The 14988-nt window shown below is 34.7% G+C and overlaps 2 protein-coding genes across 4 annotated transcripts in view; one reads left to right on the forward strand and one right to left on the reverse strand.

Annotated features, from left to right (window-relative positions):
• Nucleotides 1-227: 227 nt before the first annotated feature.
• Nucleotides 228-7263, forward strand: LOC143197872 (uncharacterized). The gene is made up of 5 exons (XM_076406644.1): nt 228-365; nt 418-878; nt 933-1127; nt 1183-1611; nt 6878-7263. The coding sequence occupies exons 1-5, from the start codon at nt 311-313 to the stop codon at nt 7124-7126; spliced, it is 1389 nt and encodes a 462-aa protein (XP_076262759.1). The 5' UTR covers nt 228-310; the 3' UTR covers nt 7127-7263.
• A 2845-nt stretch (nt 7264-10108) lies between these two features.
• The window catches only part of RyR (Ryanodine receptor), a 63410-nt gene continuing 58530 nt past the window's right edge, over nt 10109-14988 (reverse strand). For all 3 annotated transcript variants that reach the window (XM_076406634.1, XM_076406633.1, XM_076406632.1), the window contains 12 exons: nt 14794-14939; nt 14517-14733; nt 13943-14461; nt 13705-13838; nt 13395-13641; nt 13195-13338; nt 12299-12545; nt 11874-12235; nt 11442-11603; nt 11032-11371; nt 10641-10963; nt 10109-10582 (listed from right to left, as the gene is read on the reverse strand). In XM_076406634.1, coding sequence (XP_076262749.1) covers nt 10423-10582; nt 10641-10963; nt 11032-11371; nt 11442-11603; nt 11874-12235; nt 12299-12545; nt 13195-13338; nt 13395-13641; nt 13705-13838; nt 13943-14461; nt 14517-14733; nt 14794-14939 — 3001 coding nt within the window. In that variant the 3' untranslated portion in view covers nt 10109-10422. The remainder of the gene's footprint in view (nt 10583-10640; nt 10964-11031; nt 11372-11441; nt 11604-11873; nt 12236-12298; nt 12546-13194; nt 13339-13394; nt 13642-13704; nt 13839-13942; nt 14462-14516; nt 14734-14793; nt 14940-14988) is intronic.

Here is a 14988-nt window from a genome sequence, read left to right on the forward strand (position 1 = left end):
ACCGTTTCTAGCCACATCAATACCTTAATTTACAATCGGTAATTTATTAATACAAGAAGTTGAATAAAAATATTTATAATAGGCGAAAATAATAGAGCAGCCTGCTTCGAATTGACGAATCTGGCTGGTTTTAGCTGTATCGATTGTCATACAGCGCAAGCGGCTTCTAGCATCCCAAAGGAATGTTCAGGTTGTTGCGGTCTTTATTCGTCATCTCTGTTTGTTTGGTCCGATGAATTTTGGAATCTCTGATCGTTCAGTTACCGTCAGCATCCCTAATGTAACAGTTTTTTAGTTTATTTTTCTCTCAATGATGATAGTGTTGTATATAATATGTGGTTGCTCTATTTATCCATCCATTTTTGGTAAGACACCGCTAAATAAAAGTTATTTGTTTTAAAAGTAGCTGTTTTGTAGGTAGTTCCCTTAGAAATTCAACAACTAAACAATCACTAGATGATTATTATTATATGAATTACGATTATGATATTAGCAATAATTCTAAAGAGAGTTTTAAATCGGACGCCTTAATAGTACCAAATCCCGACACGATGAAAGCAAAATCTTATGCTGTTGATGTTTTACCGAATCTGGAGTTACCTGATGATTCTTTAGCCGACGCTGATCTGAAGGACCACAATTGTATCGACAATATAATGTATGTATACTATGGAGGTAATGGACGAAATTCTAAAAGTTATGGTACCGGTATAATTATTATTGGATCTGTGATGAGTTGTGCAGCTCAACTACTCACGCTATTTTGCGTTTTGCTCAAGAAATATTACAAAGGAAGAAAGATAAGCATGATGCTAATAGTAATCCATATATTTGTAACTATGTTCTTGTCGAATCTTATTTTTATGTTAGGAGTTTATGTGAGTATTACATTTTATAGATTATTAACAGATATAAAATATTATTTTTTCTAGTCCACAAAAAACACAGAGAATTGTTTACTTATAGCTATTCTAATTAATATTTTTCATCATCATACGGCAATATGGATATTTTTATATTGTTTGTATATATACAAGAAGTTCTGTAGGACATGGATATCTTTATTATTTAAAAATATTAATTGGTATACACTAGCGACGCATTTGTTACCGCCAATTTTAACGCTGGTATTGTCATTGAAATAAACGAAACAAATTGCCATCAAAAATATGTTTTTTTCAGACGACTTACTATGCGGTGCCAAAGAGTTTTGAAACGAAAAAATTTTGTTTCAAATCGATGCACAGGGGAATGATTCTGAATTTCATGATTCCCATATGCGTGCTGTTAATTTTGACCACAATTTATGCGATCAGTGCCATGATCAAAATAGAAAACCTGGAGGTGTCTAAGTTGGGCTACCACTACCACAGTGAATCGCTGCAAGCCCTCAACAAAGAGCTGGAGAGTTTAAAGGAGAAAAAAGACGACGGGATTACCTACATAGACGAGGAACTGACCGGCTTGAAATCAGCGAGGAATTGTTTGAAGTCGCTTTGTATGATGCAGCTTATTTTTGTTTTGAACTGGTTCATTACACCGTTGGCTTTGGATGCGAGCCATGAGAGTACAGAGCTTTCTTATCTACAAAGTACAACTTCAATGCTATTGGTAAGTCGTAGATAAAATTGAAATTTCATCTGACCTTATAACACGTACACTGCTGAATAAAAATATCTGCGACATTTCTCTCGTGTTTAATTATTAAATCATTTGTAATGAAATGCGTATTGTACTACTGGTTTCTTAACAATAATATATTTTTGTTGCAATATATTTTTATTACTTTTAGTGGTTTAACAATCTGCCCAGTGGGTAATAAATATTTCTTATGATAATTAATCTTTAAATTAAGTGATCTCCTATAAAAAATCATATCTTATTCTAAACTTTGCTTTTTCTAAATAAGATCGGATGTTATAGTAAATACTGTCGGTATATATCGATATTTTTGTTTTTATTATTTGATTATTTAAGTTATTAGTACTTAATTTGAAACGGGCCGACATCCCTAAATGGTAGTAGCGTTTTAGTCTACGCACTGTTATTACTTACATTTAGTTAATTGGCAAGTACATTGGACAAACAATTTCGAAGTACTTAACACTAATCCTTAGAATTATACTCGTTATGGGTTCTAGAGGGATATCACGTTGTATCACTTCACCAAAGATGTGGTTCGTATCGACTATAGCATTCACCAACATTTTCTATTGGAGCTAGCGATTGTATTGGAACTAGGGGATTAGTTGGACTCCGTAGGACCAAATGGTCCTATCTATTAATTTGTACATGTTACAGTATTTCTACAGTAATATCTCCAAGGATAACTTCGATCTGCGCCCGACAATCATTACATTGACATTATTTATGGTTTACTTTATATTCAAGTTTTCGTTTTAGCGACTATAGGCTTCTTCCAAGTAAGACGCCGGTTTAGATGCTTTAAATTATTAGAAGATATTGGAAGGTAATAGAAGATATTAAACATCCGATGGGAGTTGGTCATTTATTAATATTCACTGGTGCTATCATTGGTCATGAGATGCTTTTGTCGAAGATGAAATCGTAATGTCTATATTTCTTCAGCAGCTGTTCTCTAGACTCTACCATCTTTGTTACAACAGTTTTTCACAATTTATTTATTGTGTTGGGATAAAAAGAACTTTAGTTCTTTTACCTTCATCTGGGTTATGGACAGTTTTGAGACTCGGAAATAGCCAAAATTGATTTCGATTAATTTTCTATTTAATGTACTTATCTTAACAGGTCAATTGAAAAGTTCCCGGTCTACCATAGTAAAACACATTTTTTTGGCAAAATTAGTTTTTTTTTTAACATTTTCCCTTCAGGGGTGATACACTGATTATAGCGACCCTCCAACTTTTCGATACCATTTTTGTAATACGATTTGTCTTTTGCTTCAAAATAGGCCTCATTTTCGGCGATCACATCTTCATTCGATAAAAATTTCTCATCAGCGAGCATACTTTTGAGATCTGAGAACAGGAAATAGTCGCCGGGGGCCAGATCTGGAGAATACGGTGGATGAAGAAGCAATTCGAAGCCCAATTTATGGATTTTTGCCATCATTTTGACTGTCTTGTGACACGGGGCGTTGTCTTAGTGAAGCAAAACCTTCTTTTTCTTCAAATGCGGCCGTTTTTCGCCGATTGCGTCCTTAAAACGGCCCAATAACGCTATGTAATAGTCGCTGTTGATGGTATTTCCTTTTTCAAGGTAATCAATGAAAATTATTCCATGCGCATCCCAAAATACAGACGCCATAACGTTGCCAGCCGACCGTTGCGTTTCTCTACGCTTTGAAGTGGGTTCATCCTGTGCAGTTCATTCGGATGATCGTGGATTGGACTTCGGAGTGAAATGATGGAGCCACGTTTCATCCATTGTCACATATCGACTCAAAAACTCGGGTTTATTACGCTTGATCATCTTCAAACGCTGCTCCGAATCATCAACTCGTCGTTGCTTTTGCTCAAAAGTCAAGAGCTCGCGTGGCACCCACTTTGGACAAAGCTTTCTTATACCCAAATATTCGTGAATGATATGATGTACACATTCAGTTGATATATTTAGAGTGTTTCATTCAATTTCAATTTACGGTCATTCAAAATCATTTTGTGGATTTTTTAAATATTTTCGTCGGTAACAACCTCTTTTGGGCGTCCAGTGCGTTCACCGTCTTCGGTGCTCATGTCACCACGGCTAACCTTAGCATACCAATCCTTGATGAATGATTTTCCTAGAGCATTGTCCGGAAACTCGGCATCAAGTCAAGTTTTTGCTTCAACTATATGTTTTCCCTTCATAAAGCAATACTTTATCAACACGCAAAATTTCTTTTTATCCATTTTTTTCACAATAACAAAAGTTGCCTCCGACAGCTTTATTTATATATTTATTATATTTGTACTATTTATTATAATAAATGTATAAACGCATCTTTTAAGGGTTAACTAAAAAACATGGATTTAATTCTAGTAGCGCCATCTATGTGTCAGACCGGGGACTTTTAAATTGACCTGTTATTTGTATCTGTAAAGGTGAATTTTCGTAATAACTAGTGTAAATGCGTGGTGTAATAATTTTTATAATTAATTCGTTTAGTTGTACACACGATGTGTTGTGACACAGCATGTGCTGACAAATATATGCAAAGTATTCGAAGGTGTTAAACAATATTTATAAAAGTTTTGATATATGTAAGGATGAAAACATTTTTATATATATAAAATTTTTATTTATATAACATACAAGGGCAGTTTGTTTTGTCAGTGACTTTTTGATTCCCCCGTGTAGTAACTTGTAGTTCTACCGCGTAGTAAATTGTAAAATTGATAAACTACTGCGAGATTTTGAGTAAGCCGCGTCATTTAGTTTGTGTTTGACACCAGACAACCTCCAATCCTACCCTCCAACCTTTAACAAAAATGGAAAAAGTGATTTTCGTGTGCCGATTAAGCGTTGTTTTTACGAAAAAACCTGACCGAAACCAATAAAAACCTTGATAAATACTCTGGAATTGAAATCGCTTTATTACGCTCTAAATAGGTCCTCATGTAAGAAATCATCGATAAAATGCTTATCTTCAACTGAGCAGATTTTACATACTCACATTTTACATGAATATTTAGTTAGGAAAAACCTATCTACACGATGAGTGTCGCGATTGTTAACATTCGATCATACTAAGACGAAGGAACAATCAAACTAGTGGGGCAAGTCCTATTTTGTTCGTGCCTAGTCTGTGGGTAGGCAAAATTTTTTGGGATGTACGTGGTCGACTGGTATTGAAAATGTTAAAAGGACGATTAATCATAGGTGAATATTATTCAGAGCTTTTGGATTCTATATTGATTTGAAGCTAAAACGCCCATGAGTATTTAGTGGGAAAAAGTGTTGTTTCATCAAGAGATTACAAGTTGGGTGGTAAGAGATTTGAGTGGAACGAAGAGTATTTTTGTTGGACTAAAAGAGGGTAGGGGAATCCTATTATGGATACCTGGTCGCGGAGACCTGCAGGAATGAGCGAGTTGGACTGGTTATGTGGAGACTGCCTCTGGGCTACTCAGTAAACCTCACCCCATCAGCGGATCCCATGATCCTAACTGACTTATTACTGTTAAGAGACAATTGGGAGTAAGAGCACGAAGGGGTAATGTCTGTTGCGATAGGATAAGGCCACAAAGAGCCAGATGAATTATTGCAGCAGAACCAGCATCTTATATTTCATTGAGAGAGGAATCCTGCTGGTCCGGTTGATAAGCGGGATTTGAGGAGCTTATAGATATTATCGAAACCCGGGGCCTTCTTCTTCGGAATCTTGCTGATTATTTGGTGGTTTAGAAGATAACTTGGAGGCACTTGAGAGTGAACGGAGTTGGCCTTCCTAATGATTTCGTCGTTTACAGTAACGTTAATATTTGAAGCAGGAGGAAGGCGTTCCATCATAGTCTCATAGGTTTTAGCGAGGAGCTTGGTCTCTTCGTGGTCAGTGACTGAGAAACTTCCTGTCTCCGCTGACTTTAGGGGAGGATGACGTTTTGCGTCTTCCCCACGAGGCTTTTAGAGAGTCGCCAGAAAGATGAAGGGTCATCCAGCCTTTGGTCCGCTAGAAATGAGTTCCATTTCTCATATCGCGATGCCATCACCCTTAGAGGAGATTGAATCAATCAAATGAAGGGATCATCACTGGAACAACCGCCTATTTTGAAGGTCTTGAGAAAATATTTTATTCGTAAGGAATAAAAAATTGCAAAAACGTTTTTTTTTTGGAAAAATATTATTCACTCAAAAAGTCACTGACTTATTAAACTGTCTTCGCATATTAGTAAAATAATGCAAAATAGCATATTTAATATTAAATTAATTACGTTAAGTCCATTTTTTAAATTAATTAAATCTTACATTAGATATGCTTAGACAATCTTAATTTACAAATTAATTTATTACTATTGTTCTGTTGTACTTGTATTAATAGACAAGCAAGGCCAATACAGGATTAATAAATCAGTATGTATTTCCCAAATTAAAATAAAATTAAACAACTTAAGCTAAAGTTAAGAATAGACTTATAAACTATACAAGTTGGTGTGGTTTGATTCGCATCAATCTTGTGATTTCCTGCTCGTTGTCCAGTAGCTGTAGCGCTTCCACATTGCTGCCATTTAGCAACTTTATTTCATGTTTTAAGGGGAAATCTTCGGTCACTTCGTATATCCATTTGATTTCGAGGTGATCGTACAGATCTTCGTTGGTTACGCAGCTATAAGCATTAGTAATTAATCGTAGAATTTTTTTTTGGCTACATTGAATTACTAGTTGGTTTGATGTTTTAGTGCAACTCCATATTTACACTCCATAGGTCCAAATAGGCTTTATGATTGACTGATAAACCAACCTCTTTGATTTTAGATCAAGTTGAGAGTATCTTCCGACTAACCAGTATAGTTGTTTTATTTTGGTTCTAAGGTGTTTTGCTTTTTGTCTAATACGATGTTTTTAATTTCACCTACCATCGAGATGTATGCCGAGATATTTAGCTGATTCTGCTTGAGGAATCAGGCATCCGTCAAGTGATATTGGTTTTTGTCATTTCGCCGCAACGCAAAACTGACCTGGAGAGATTTGGAGCTATTAAACTTTATTTTCCAGTCTCTAGTCTATTTGTAGGTGTTGCTGATTATGTTGCTCTTCGCCATGATAACTGTGTCGTCGGCAAATGTTCCAAGTACTGTTTCTCTAGTTGTTGGTATATCAATAGTATCGAGCAGATACAGGAGTGGTTCAAAAAGTTCAAATTGAAATATGCAATATTTTAATTTAACGGTTAATAATATGTATTTTTTTTTTATAGAATTGGTTCATGTTCTTTAAAAGAAAAACGTTGTTACCTCAACTAGATTACTCAGTAGATGAAGATTCGGAACGTGAGAAATCTGATGAAGACCTGCTATCGTCTACAACAGAAGTAATCAGTTTGTCCTCATCAGATAACATACCTCTTTTGAATGCAGATAGCGCCACCGAATTGAAGGAATTTTGCAATATAACCGATACCAAAGAAATTTCAAGTGACTATAATATTTCTACTATTACAACATAAGATACGCAACGGATCTTTCCAATGCAAATTATTCTCCGTATATTTTATACGAATACTAAATATTTTGGGAAACTGTATGTGTTTTATGAAATGTTAGTCGTTTAAGACATCTTTTAAATAATTCTAAATATTCTCGACGTGTTCTATGATACGCAACAAATAATATTAAGCCTTTATATTTTTAAATTGAAGAATACTTATTGAGAGGTTAGTGAGATTATAGTACTTAAAAAGGAAATCAAAAATGTTAGTGCAGATTTTTATATTTTAAAAACCTTTTATATTCTCGTTGTACAAATATTGTTACTTTTAAGGAAGATATGTGTGTTCTTTTATTATTTTGTCTCGATTCGTATTTGATGTTAAAGTTGATAGAGAAGAAATGTTAATAATTCACGTCTTTCTTGTTGTACATAATGTAAATTTTAAGACATCGGCCTACAACAGTATTATTAGATATATATTGTTAATAATGTGTCTTACGTTGTAGATGTCATATCATTTTCGGTAATTAGTAAATGTTATTATAACTCTCTGTGTTTTATTTTATCCTATACTAGAAAATACCTGATAGACTTCGTATCACATCCATCTTGCAACTTTTCTGGACAATAGTTCGCTTTCAATTCTGCATTCGGATTGCTTGTAAAATAAATTTGAAAGAATTGATAATCTGCATCTGGTAGTGGTAACAGCGTTCCTAGCAAGTGATAAATGTGTTCTTGTATTTGCAATTGTTCAAGATTATGTTAACTTATTTCTAATACAAATTTGAATGTTACCAAGAAACTTTTATGTTTTGTGGCAATTTTACTTTTCCACCGATGCAACATAATCCAATAGATTCACCGCTGTACTTCTGTATTTCAGGATCGTTATTACGACTCATATGTCGAAAGTTTTCGTTTGGTTCAAATTCGTCAATTGTAGTCAATAGTGATCCTCATTGATGGTTTCATTAGGTTTTATCAGCTCATAGTATGCCTCATCAAGCTTATTCCAGCAGATTCATAGCTTGGAGCTATGGATATTCGCCTTTGCTGTTGATATTGATGCATGACCAGGTGGTTTCCATGATTATTTTGCTTTAGATTATTGACCCACTTTTCATCACCAGTTATAGACCTTGCAGTGACATTTTAAATGACAAATGTCTTTCAATATCTTTTGGCTTCAATTCATACAGTATAAAATATCCAAGCTTTTGGGTCATTTCTATATTCTTCAAGTGATTGAAAATTGTTTATTGTCTTACTTTCAATAATTCTACATATTCTTCTTGCGTTTTAGACGGAATATCGAGGAGTAATGCCTTCAAATCCTCGTCTTCAAATTTTTTTGGCCACCCAGAATCAAATCGCCGTAATATAATCTTCAAATAGCCGTAATATAGTATTCACGTTTCGTTTCAGTATATTCGTTCACATGGTATTCAATGACATTTAGCCGCCTTTTTCTTGAAATTGAAATGATGAAGTAAAACTTCTCGCAAATGCGATTTAGTTTATACAAATTGAGACATTTTCAACGTACTGAAAACATTTTTTCATCATCTGAATTTTTCAGACTTCGACGAAATTACATATATTGAAAAGTGGCTTCAACATGAAGTTAGTTACAAATGTCATATATTGCGTTATACTTTCGAACAATGTTTTGATTTGTGTAGGAATAGGTAGGAATGAAAACAAAAGTTTTGTTTAACCAAAACAGTTTTAATTCAAGAGTAAGAATTGCATTGCAAGCTTTTAGTTAAATTCTGGCACACTAGGCTACAAAATATTTCCGCAATAAGAATTCTCAAATTCGGAGTGCCCAAATTTCAATAATTCACAGCTAGGGCATATTTTCAGCAACTTCATTTCGCCTTTGGTGGCCAGAGATTCAAATTATTCTATTCTATGCAAATTACAGTAAATTAGAGTTAGAAAGTTTTTCTTCGACCTGCACAGATTTCCATATGGAACTAAAAATATATTCATAAAACATAATAGATCCCGTTGACAGGTGTATGACTCTTTTGATCCAGAGGACAAAAGAGTAGCTAATCGCACCACCAGAGCAGTCAGGGACCTAGTAAATACCTCTCACCCTTGATTCATCGAACGCTCAAATTTCTGAGTGATGATAGAGATTGAGATGCATTATCAGAGAATTCAGATATCCTTCCACTAAAATCACACAACAATCAACCATTTGCAGTAACAGATCATAAGAAGGATGATCTGTTGGTGGAGTCTTTTCAATCTCAGATATAAAGATGTGCACAATACGATAACCAATCTACGTACAGGACATTTTATTGCCACCTCTTCACATTAAACTTGGCCTTATTAAGAACTTTCTCAAAGAGCCCAATCGCGAAGGATCAGCTTTCCAGTACGTGACAAAGAAGGAATATTTGTCGAACCTGATATTCGAAAACTAATGAGTGAAGTTTACAAAATGTTTAACGCCTGATGAAGCATGCCCATATGCGCATCGTTTCAACGTGTTGTTCACAACTTTTCTGGTAATCAGAATCCTCAAATTACAAGCACTTAATCGATAATCTGTTTCAAAATTACCACAAGCTCCAATCTTCCCAATCTCGAACGTCTCTCAAAATATATTTTTGCATTCACATCTTGATTTTTTCCACAGAATTTGGGCGAAACCAGCAATGAGTAAGAAGAGTGGCTACATCAAGATATAGCGAAAATACCAAGGATTTTGGGTCGAAAGCATGATGAGCTATTACTATTGGATCCTAATGCGTGGAACAGATCCTAAGCAGTGTAAATGACTGAATTACAGTAAATGGCCGTTAATGGTTAAAAACAAAAAATAATGAATTTAGTAAAATTTTAGAATAGCAATTTTAGAAAAACGGAAAAAAACTACTCTGAGCAACCAGATCCAAAAGCGTGTATACTTGTGTAATAAAAAATAATACACCTAACAAGGTAACACACTATAAATCGTTTCTAAGTAAAAGCCATCTTAATTATAATAATTATTTTTATTAATTAAAACTATTTCCAATATATCAATTGACATAGCAGGAAAATTATGTATATCTCAAAGAAAGAAAAAATTAACTTTTTCTTTCGGATATATAACGACTTCGACCATATGTACATTGTACGTTTCAATGAATTAATAATAATTATCCATCAATTAATAATAATTATTAATAATTTTAATATTAGTTACGTTCGATTAAAAACCGCTGCCGTGTGTAGACAAGTCTAAAATTATCTTTAACAGAACCTTTGAGCATCAACAAAACGAAAAACTTAACTAAACACCTAATATTAACCACCGCCTCCGCCAATCTCTTCCTCATATTGTTTACGGAAGCAGTCACCCATAGGGAAGAAGTCCCAACATCTTTGTTGGTACATATTCCACACGTACGTTTCTTGACCGGTGTATTCCGTATCAGGTTTGTTAATCAGATGCATCAGGAAGAACCTGTAATGAGAAAATGGCGAATATTTAATTTGTCATTAAAACTAGCAGAACCGCATACATGTAATTGGCCAAGTTGTGTTCTTGTTGTACATGAGTATCAAAACCATGCGGCACTTTATCCAAGTATCCTTTATCTAGACCGCAAATGAAACAATTGGAATCCATATCTTCAATAACTTTTTCCAGCTGGTCACGAAGTTCACCGAAAGCGTCAATGATCAAACCTTGGATAATGGCCAAAAGAATGACGATAACGAAAAAGAAGAAAGTAATGTCGAACATAATTCTGTATACTTCATAATCGTCACCATCAGGTGGTTCGATTTCATCACCTATACCACCTCCAGCTCGTACACCTTTGTAGAGATGGAACACGAAACACTAATAACAAATATAATTAGATTAGTTAAGTGGTTTACATAGTTTAAAAGAAATATTGTTAAACTTACCGTTAACATATCATGGCACTTCCTATCGACTTCCTCGTCTTCTTCTTGTACATAGAACTTTCTGAAGAAGTTGAAGGCGATGACGGTATAAATATATACAATAATGGTAAGTAACATCACTGTTAACACCAACTGTTTTCCATTATGTGTTACTGATTGCAAAATGGTACGCAATGTTTTAAAACCAACAGCAACGTCCAGCAGATGAGCAGCGAAGAAGAAATTGTTGAAATTACCCAGAATGGAGAAAATAAAGTACCACAATGAATAAAGGAAGGAGTTGTCGGTGATGGTAACGCCAGACTTCCATATTTGATATCTCCAATCAATATTTAAGATGCTAGATTAAAAAATAATAGATAGAATGACATGTATCAGAAAATTTACCTTTATGATTTTCGAATACTTACTACCAAATTATGCTTTTGTGGCCATCGTCTGTTTCTTGTTGTTGGAATGAAGTTTTTTCCATACCCAATAAGTTGCTGATGGAGTCAAAGTCATATGTTTCACTATATTTTTGTCGTACTTTCTTCTTGACGAATTTGTCCCAATAATTAACCGGGAATGATCTAGAATTTAAGAGTAAATGTTAGGTCAAAATCAAAATTTTTATTAAATATATGGAAAACCATCTCAATAAAAAGTTAAAAACTATGATTTATAAAAACATACCAAGAGTAAAATGAATGATACAAGAGATAAAAACGAAAACAGATACAAGAGCAATTTGAAGAAACAATGGAGAGAGACAGTAAAGAAAACCTGAAATATGTTTACCAAGTTATAGACACATAAAAGAAGGTGAAAAAATAATAATTACAGATTAATTAACAACTTACTTGGCCGATATTACGAGTTTATCCCAATGAGACTTTAGGTCATCATCTTCAGGCTGTTCTGCAATATATAACCCCTCAAATTCCAAACGTCGAGCAATTTCCTTTTCCCGTTTGAAGATAGCTAGTGGCACTTTCAAATGATAATAGGCAATTAACATCGCAAGAGATACCAGTGAATGTAGAAGTGCAGCCAATCGCATTACGTGTGTCATATAGTAGAAATCTTCATCCACCATCACTAGTTCAGGAGGGTCGTCTTCTTCCTCTGAACTTCCACTGCCACTTCCTTCCGCGGAACCTTCGATAATGTCCGAGCCTTTACCACTACCACTACCATCAGAATCACCTCCCAGTGTTGAGACCTATTAAAAAGCACAATTAAAGTTATTATAGGATAATTGAGAAAATTGATTTATAAAAATAACCTTATAAAATAGCAGCATGAAGTTTATACAGAACGCTAATACTAAGGCAACATATTTTAAGTTGTAGAAATTCCTAGCTAAGAATGATACGGCTCGATGGGTGTACGCGCTAAAGTTGATTTGTTGCATAGCAGATGGTTCGGCTATGGACTGAGCTTTGTTCTCCGATTCGATGGCTTGCATGGCAGCTTGTTGAGCTGCTTGGGCTTCGGCTTTTTCTTGTGCAGCTAATTTGGCTTGTTCACCTCTGAAAAAGGCATTAACAAGGAATTACGATATTATTAATTACTATAATTTACTTATATTAAAAATAATACAGTATAACAATAGGCAACAATAGTATATATTTCCGTATAAGTCGTTACAAAATAGCAGTTATCCTTCTTCTTCCGCAGCAGCTTCTTCGCCTTCTTCACCTTCGCCTTCTTCCTCCCCTTCACCTTCGCCTTCGCCTTCACCCTCGCCTTCTTCACCACCTTCTCCTTCGCCTTCGCCTCCTTTATCTTCGCCACCGTCTTCTCCTTTTTCACCACCACCGCTATCATCTTTTTCCTGGTTTAACAGTTCCATGATCTTGTCGAACGCTGCTTTACCGGCTATGCTTATCCACCATAGTATCAACATAAATGGTGGATGTTTGTAATTTTCCAGATCACACGCATCTAAGTTATCGAGGAAGGAAATCGGACAAAGGGCACCTGGATTTGGTGTTTCTGCCATGATGATGGTAATTAAATTATCGCTACTGAAATTTTACTTATTTTCTATTTTCTGTTTTGAAGTTGAAAGTTTGATGAAGTTGACTTAAAAAGTAGATCATTTTTGTTGGTGGTCATCTTGTTCATTTAATTTTTAGATACAGGGAAAAATCATTAAATCTATAAAAACATGCTTACCCTAAAAGATCAGATAATGATAAAGGTTGTTCCGGTGTTTCAGCTTCAGCTTGCTCAGGTATTTCTTCAGGGGTGGTTTCTCCTTCACCCTCGGCGGAGGATGGCTGACTTCCTGTTGGTGATTCATGAGCGGCCATTTTATATCTAAAATATTATAGTTTTGTTAATCAGAGCTTTGTTTTATTCAATTTTATACTTACTGTCCTCCTTCCTCTTTCGTTATATCTAAACCAAATGCTTGTATTTGCGTGTTAGGATCTTCTGTTGGTGGTAGCGGAGGCAGTACTCGTAGATGACTAACCTTTTCTTCTTCCTTAATTTCAATTATGGGTTCTTCGACTACGGGACCTCGCATCAAGGACATAAGAATACCCAAGAGATACTTTATAACAATGGCAAAACCAAATCCGGAATAATAGAAAGTATAGAAAAGCAGTTTGAAGAATCCTTAAACAAAATTAAATTTAAATAAGCTTTTATCAATAAAATAAACTTAATTCAATTTTTTACCGACAAAGAGTTCTGGTACTGTCATTTGCTGCAATTCAATAATTTTGTGCTTAATGTTTGTTGGACTCAGCGCAGAAAATCCATAAGAGATGCCCTCTTTAAATGTTTGATAAGTTCGTCTCACTGAATTACCCCTGCAAAGTACCAAATTTATGAATTCAAAATGTATTTTTTTGTTTTGCTTGTAATTTTAATGTTCACCATATACTATCAACGTAATTTGGGTAATTAAACTTACTTTTGTTCGTCATCTTCAGCCATGTAACTATATGTGGTAGCTCTAGTTTGACCACCGCCTCCGGAATCTTCTACCGCCATCAATCCACTGGCGTGCTGCATTTCAAAGATGGCATCTTCACAGAAGTTGATAAAAGCTTCCAGTTTTTCCTTATCACCACCTTCTGTTACGATTGAATAGAAGAAAGCTCTCTTGGATTCCTTAATCTGGGGTTTCTCCCATTGTTCGATGTTAGATTCTTTGATCTCGAAGTATACTCTTTCGATACGCTTGCTGCTACCCAATATTTCAATACGCCCTAAGAACGGTTCAAAGTAATTCAAGACGGAACCAGCAGTTTCTAAGAATCTAGCTAGTCGAGGTTCATTTGGCATGTGTTCAGAAAGGTTCGTTAATAATACCGCTAAGTTGAAACCTATTTCTTTAGCTGGTTCATGGAAACGATCGATGAAACCTTCGTAATCTATTTTTCCGTCATGGTTTGTTTCGCAGCAAGCCAGTAAAAATTCAATTTCTTCGCTATAAGATAAAAATAAGTGATCGAAGTTATATCTATATTGTAGAAAATACTTACGGTGTATAACTTTTTTGTTGTTCCATTTTTTCTTTAAAATCTTTAGGGTATACCCAACCATCACTGTTAACATCGATTTCCTGGAAACTAGCCGATGATGTTAGATCTTTTAGTTTCAAGAACATATCGAAATATTTTAAGATAAGTTCGACGTTGGAAGCACTTTCTACTAATGTATCAACCATTTGTTTACCAATAGTTCCATTGACAACATTACCTAAAATTGAGTTAGATATATAGATATAATAACTAGTCATAAATGTTTAAAATGTTAAACCTTCAAGCATAGAGAGCATCATTGTAATCATATCCTTCTGTAAATTGAGTAATTCCTTAAGTAAATCAACTTGACTGGAGTGTTTTGATAATTTGTCTTGCATGTGTGAAAACAAGAAAAGAAAACCACCAACTGCATCCCACAATCTACGAATAAAACAAGTTAGCGACATGATGATATAAAATAGATCGAATT

The sequence above is a fragment of the Rhynchophorus ferrugineus genome, unplaced genomic scaffold (genome assembly GCF_030347505.1).
Source record: "Rhynchophorus ferrugineus isolate W39M unplaced genomic scaffold, kcgeb_rfMv2 rfM6, whole genome shotgun sequence".
NCBI lineage: Eukaryota > Metazoa > Arthropoda > Insecta > Coleoptera > Curculionidae > Rhynchophorus > Rhynchophorus ferrugineus.

What these genes read in the sequence shown, in the direction of transcription:
- LOC143197872 (XM_076406644.1), top strand. Translation starts at nt 311, where the DNA reads ATGATGATAGTGTTGTATATAATATGTGGTTGCTCTATTTATCCATCC. An exon ending in TTTTTATGTTAGGAGTTTAT is followed by an intron (nt 879 to 932) that starts GTGAGTATTACA and finishes TATTTTTTCTAG; the next exon opens with TCCACAAAAAACACAGAGAA. An exon ending in TACCGCCAATTTTAACGCTG is followed by an intron (nt 1,128 to 1,182) that starts GTATTGTCATTG and finishes TGTTTTTTTCAG; the next exon opens with ACGACTTACTATGCGGTGCC.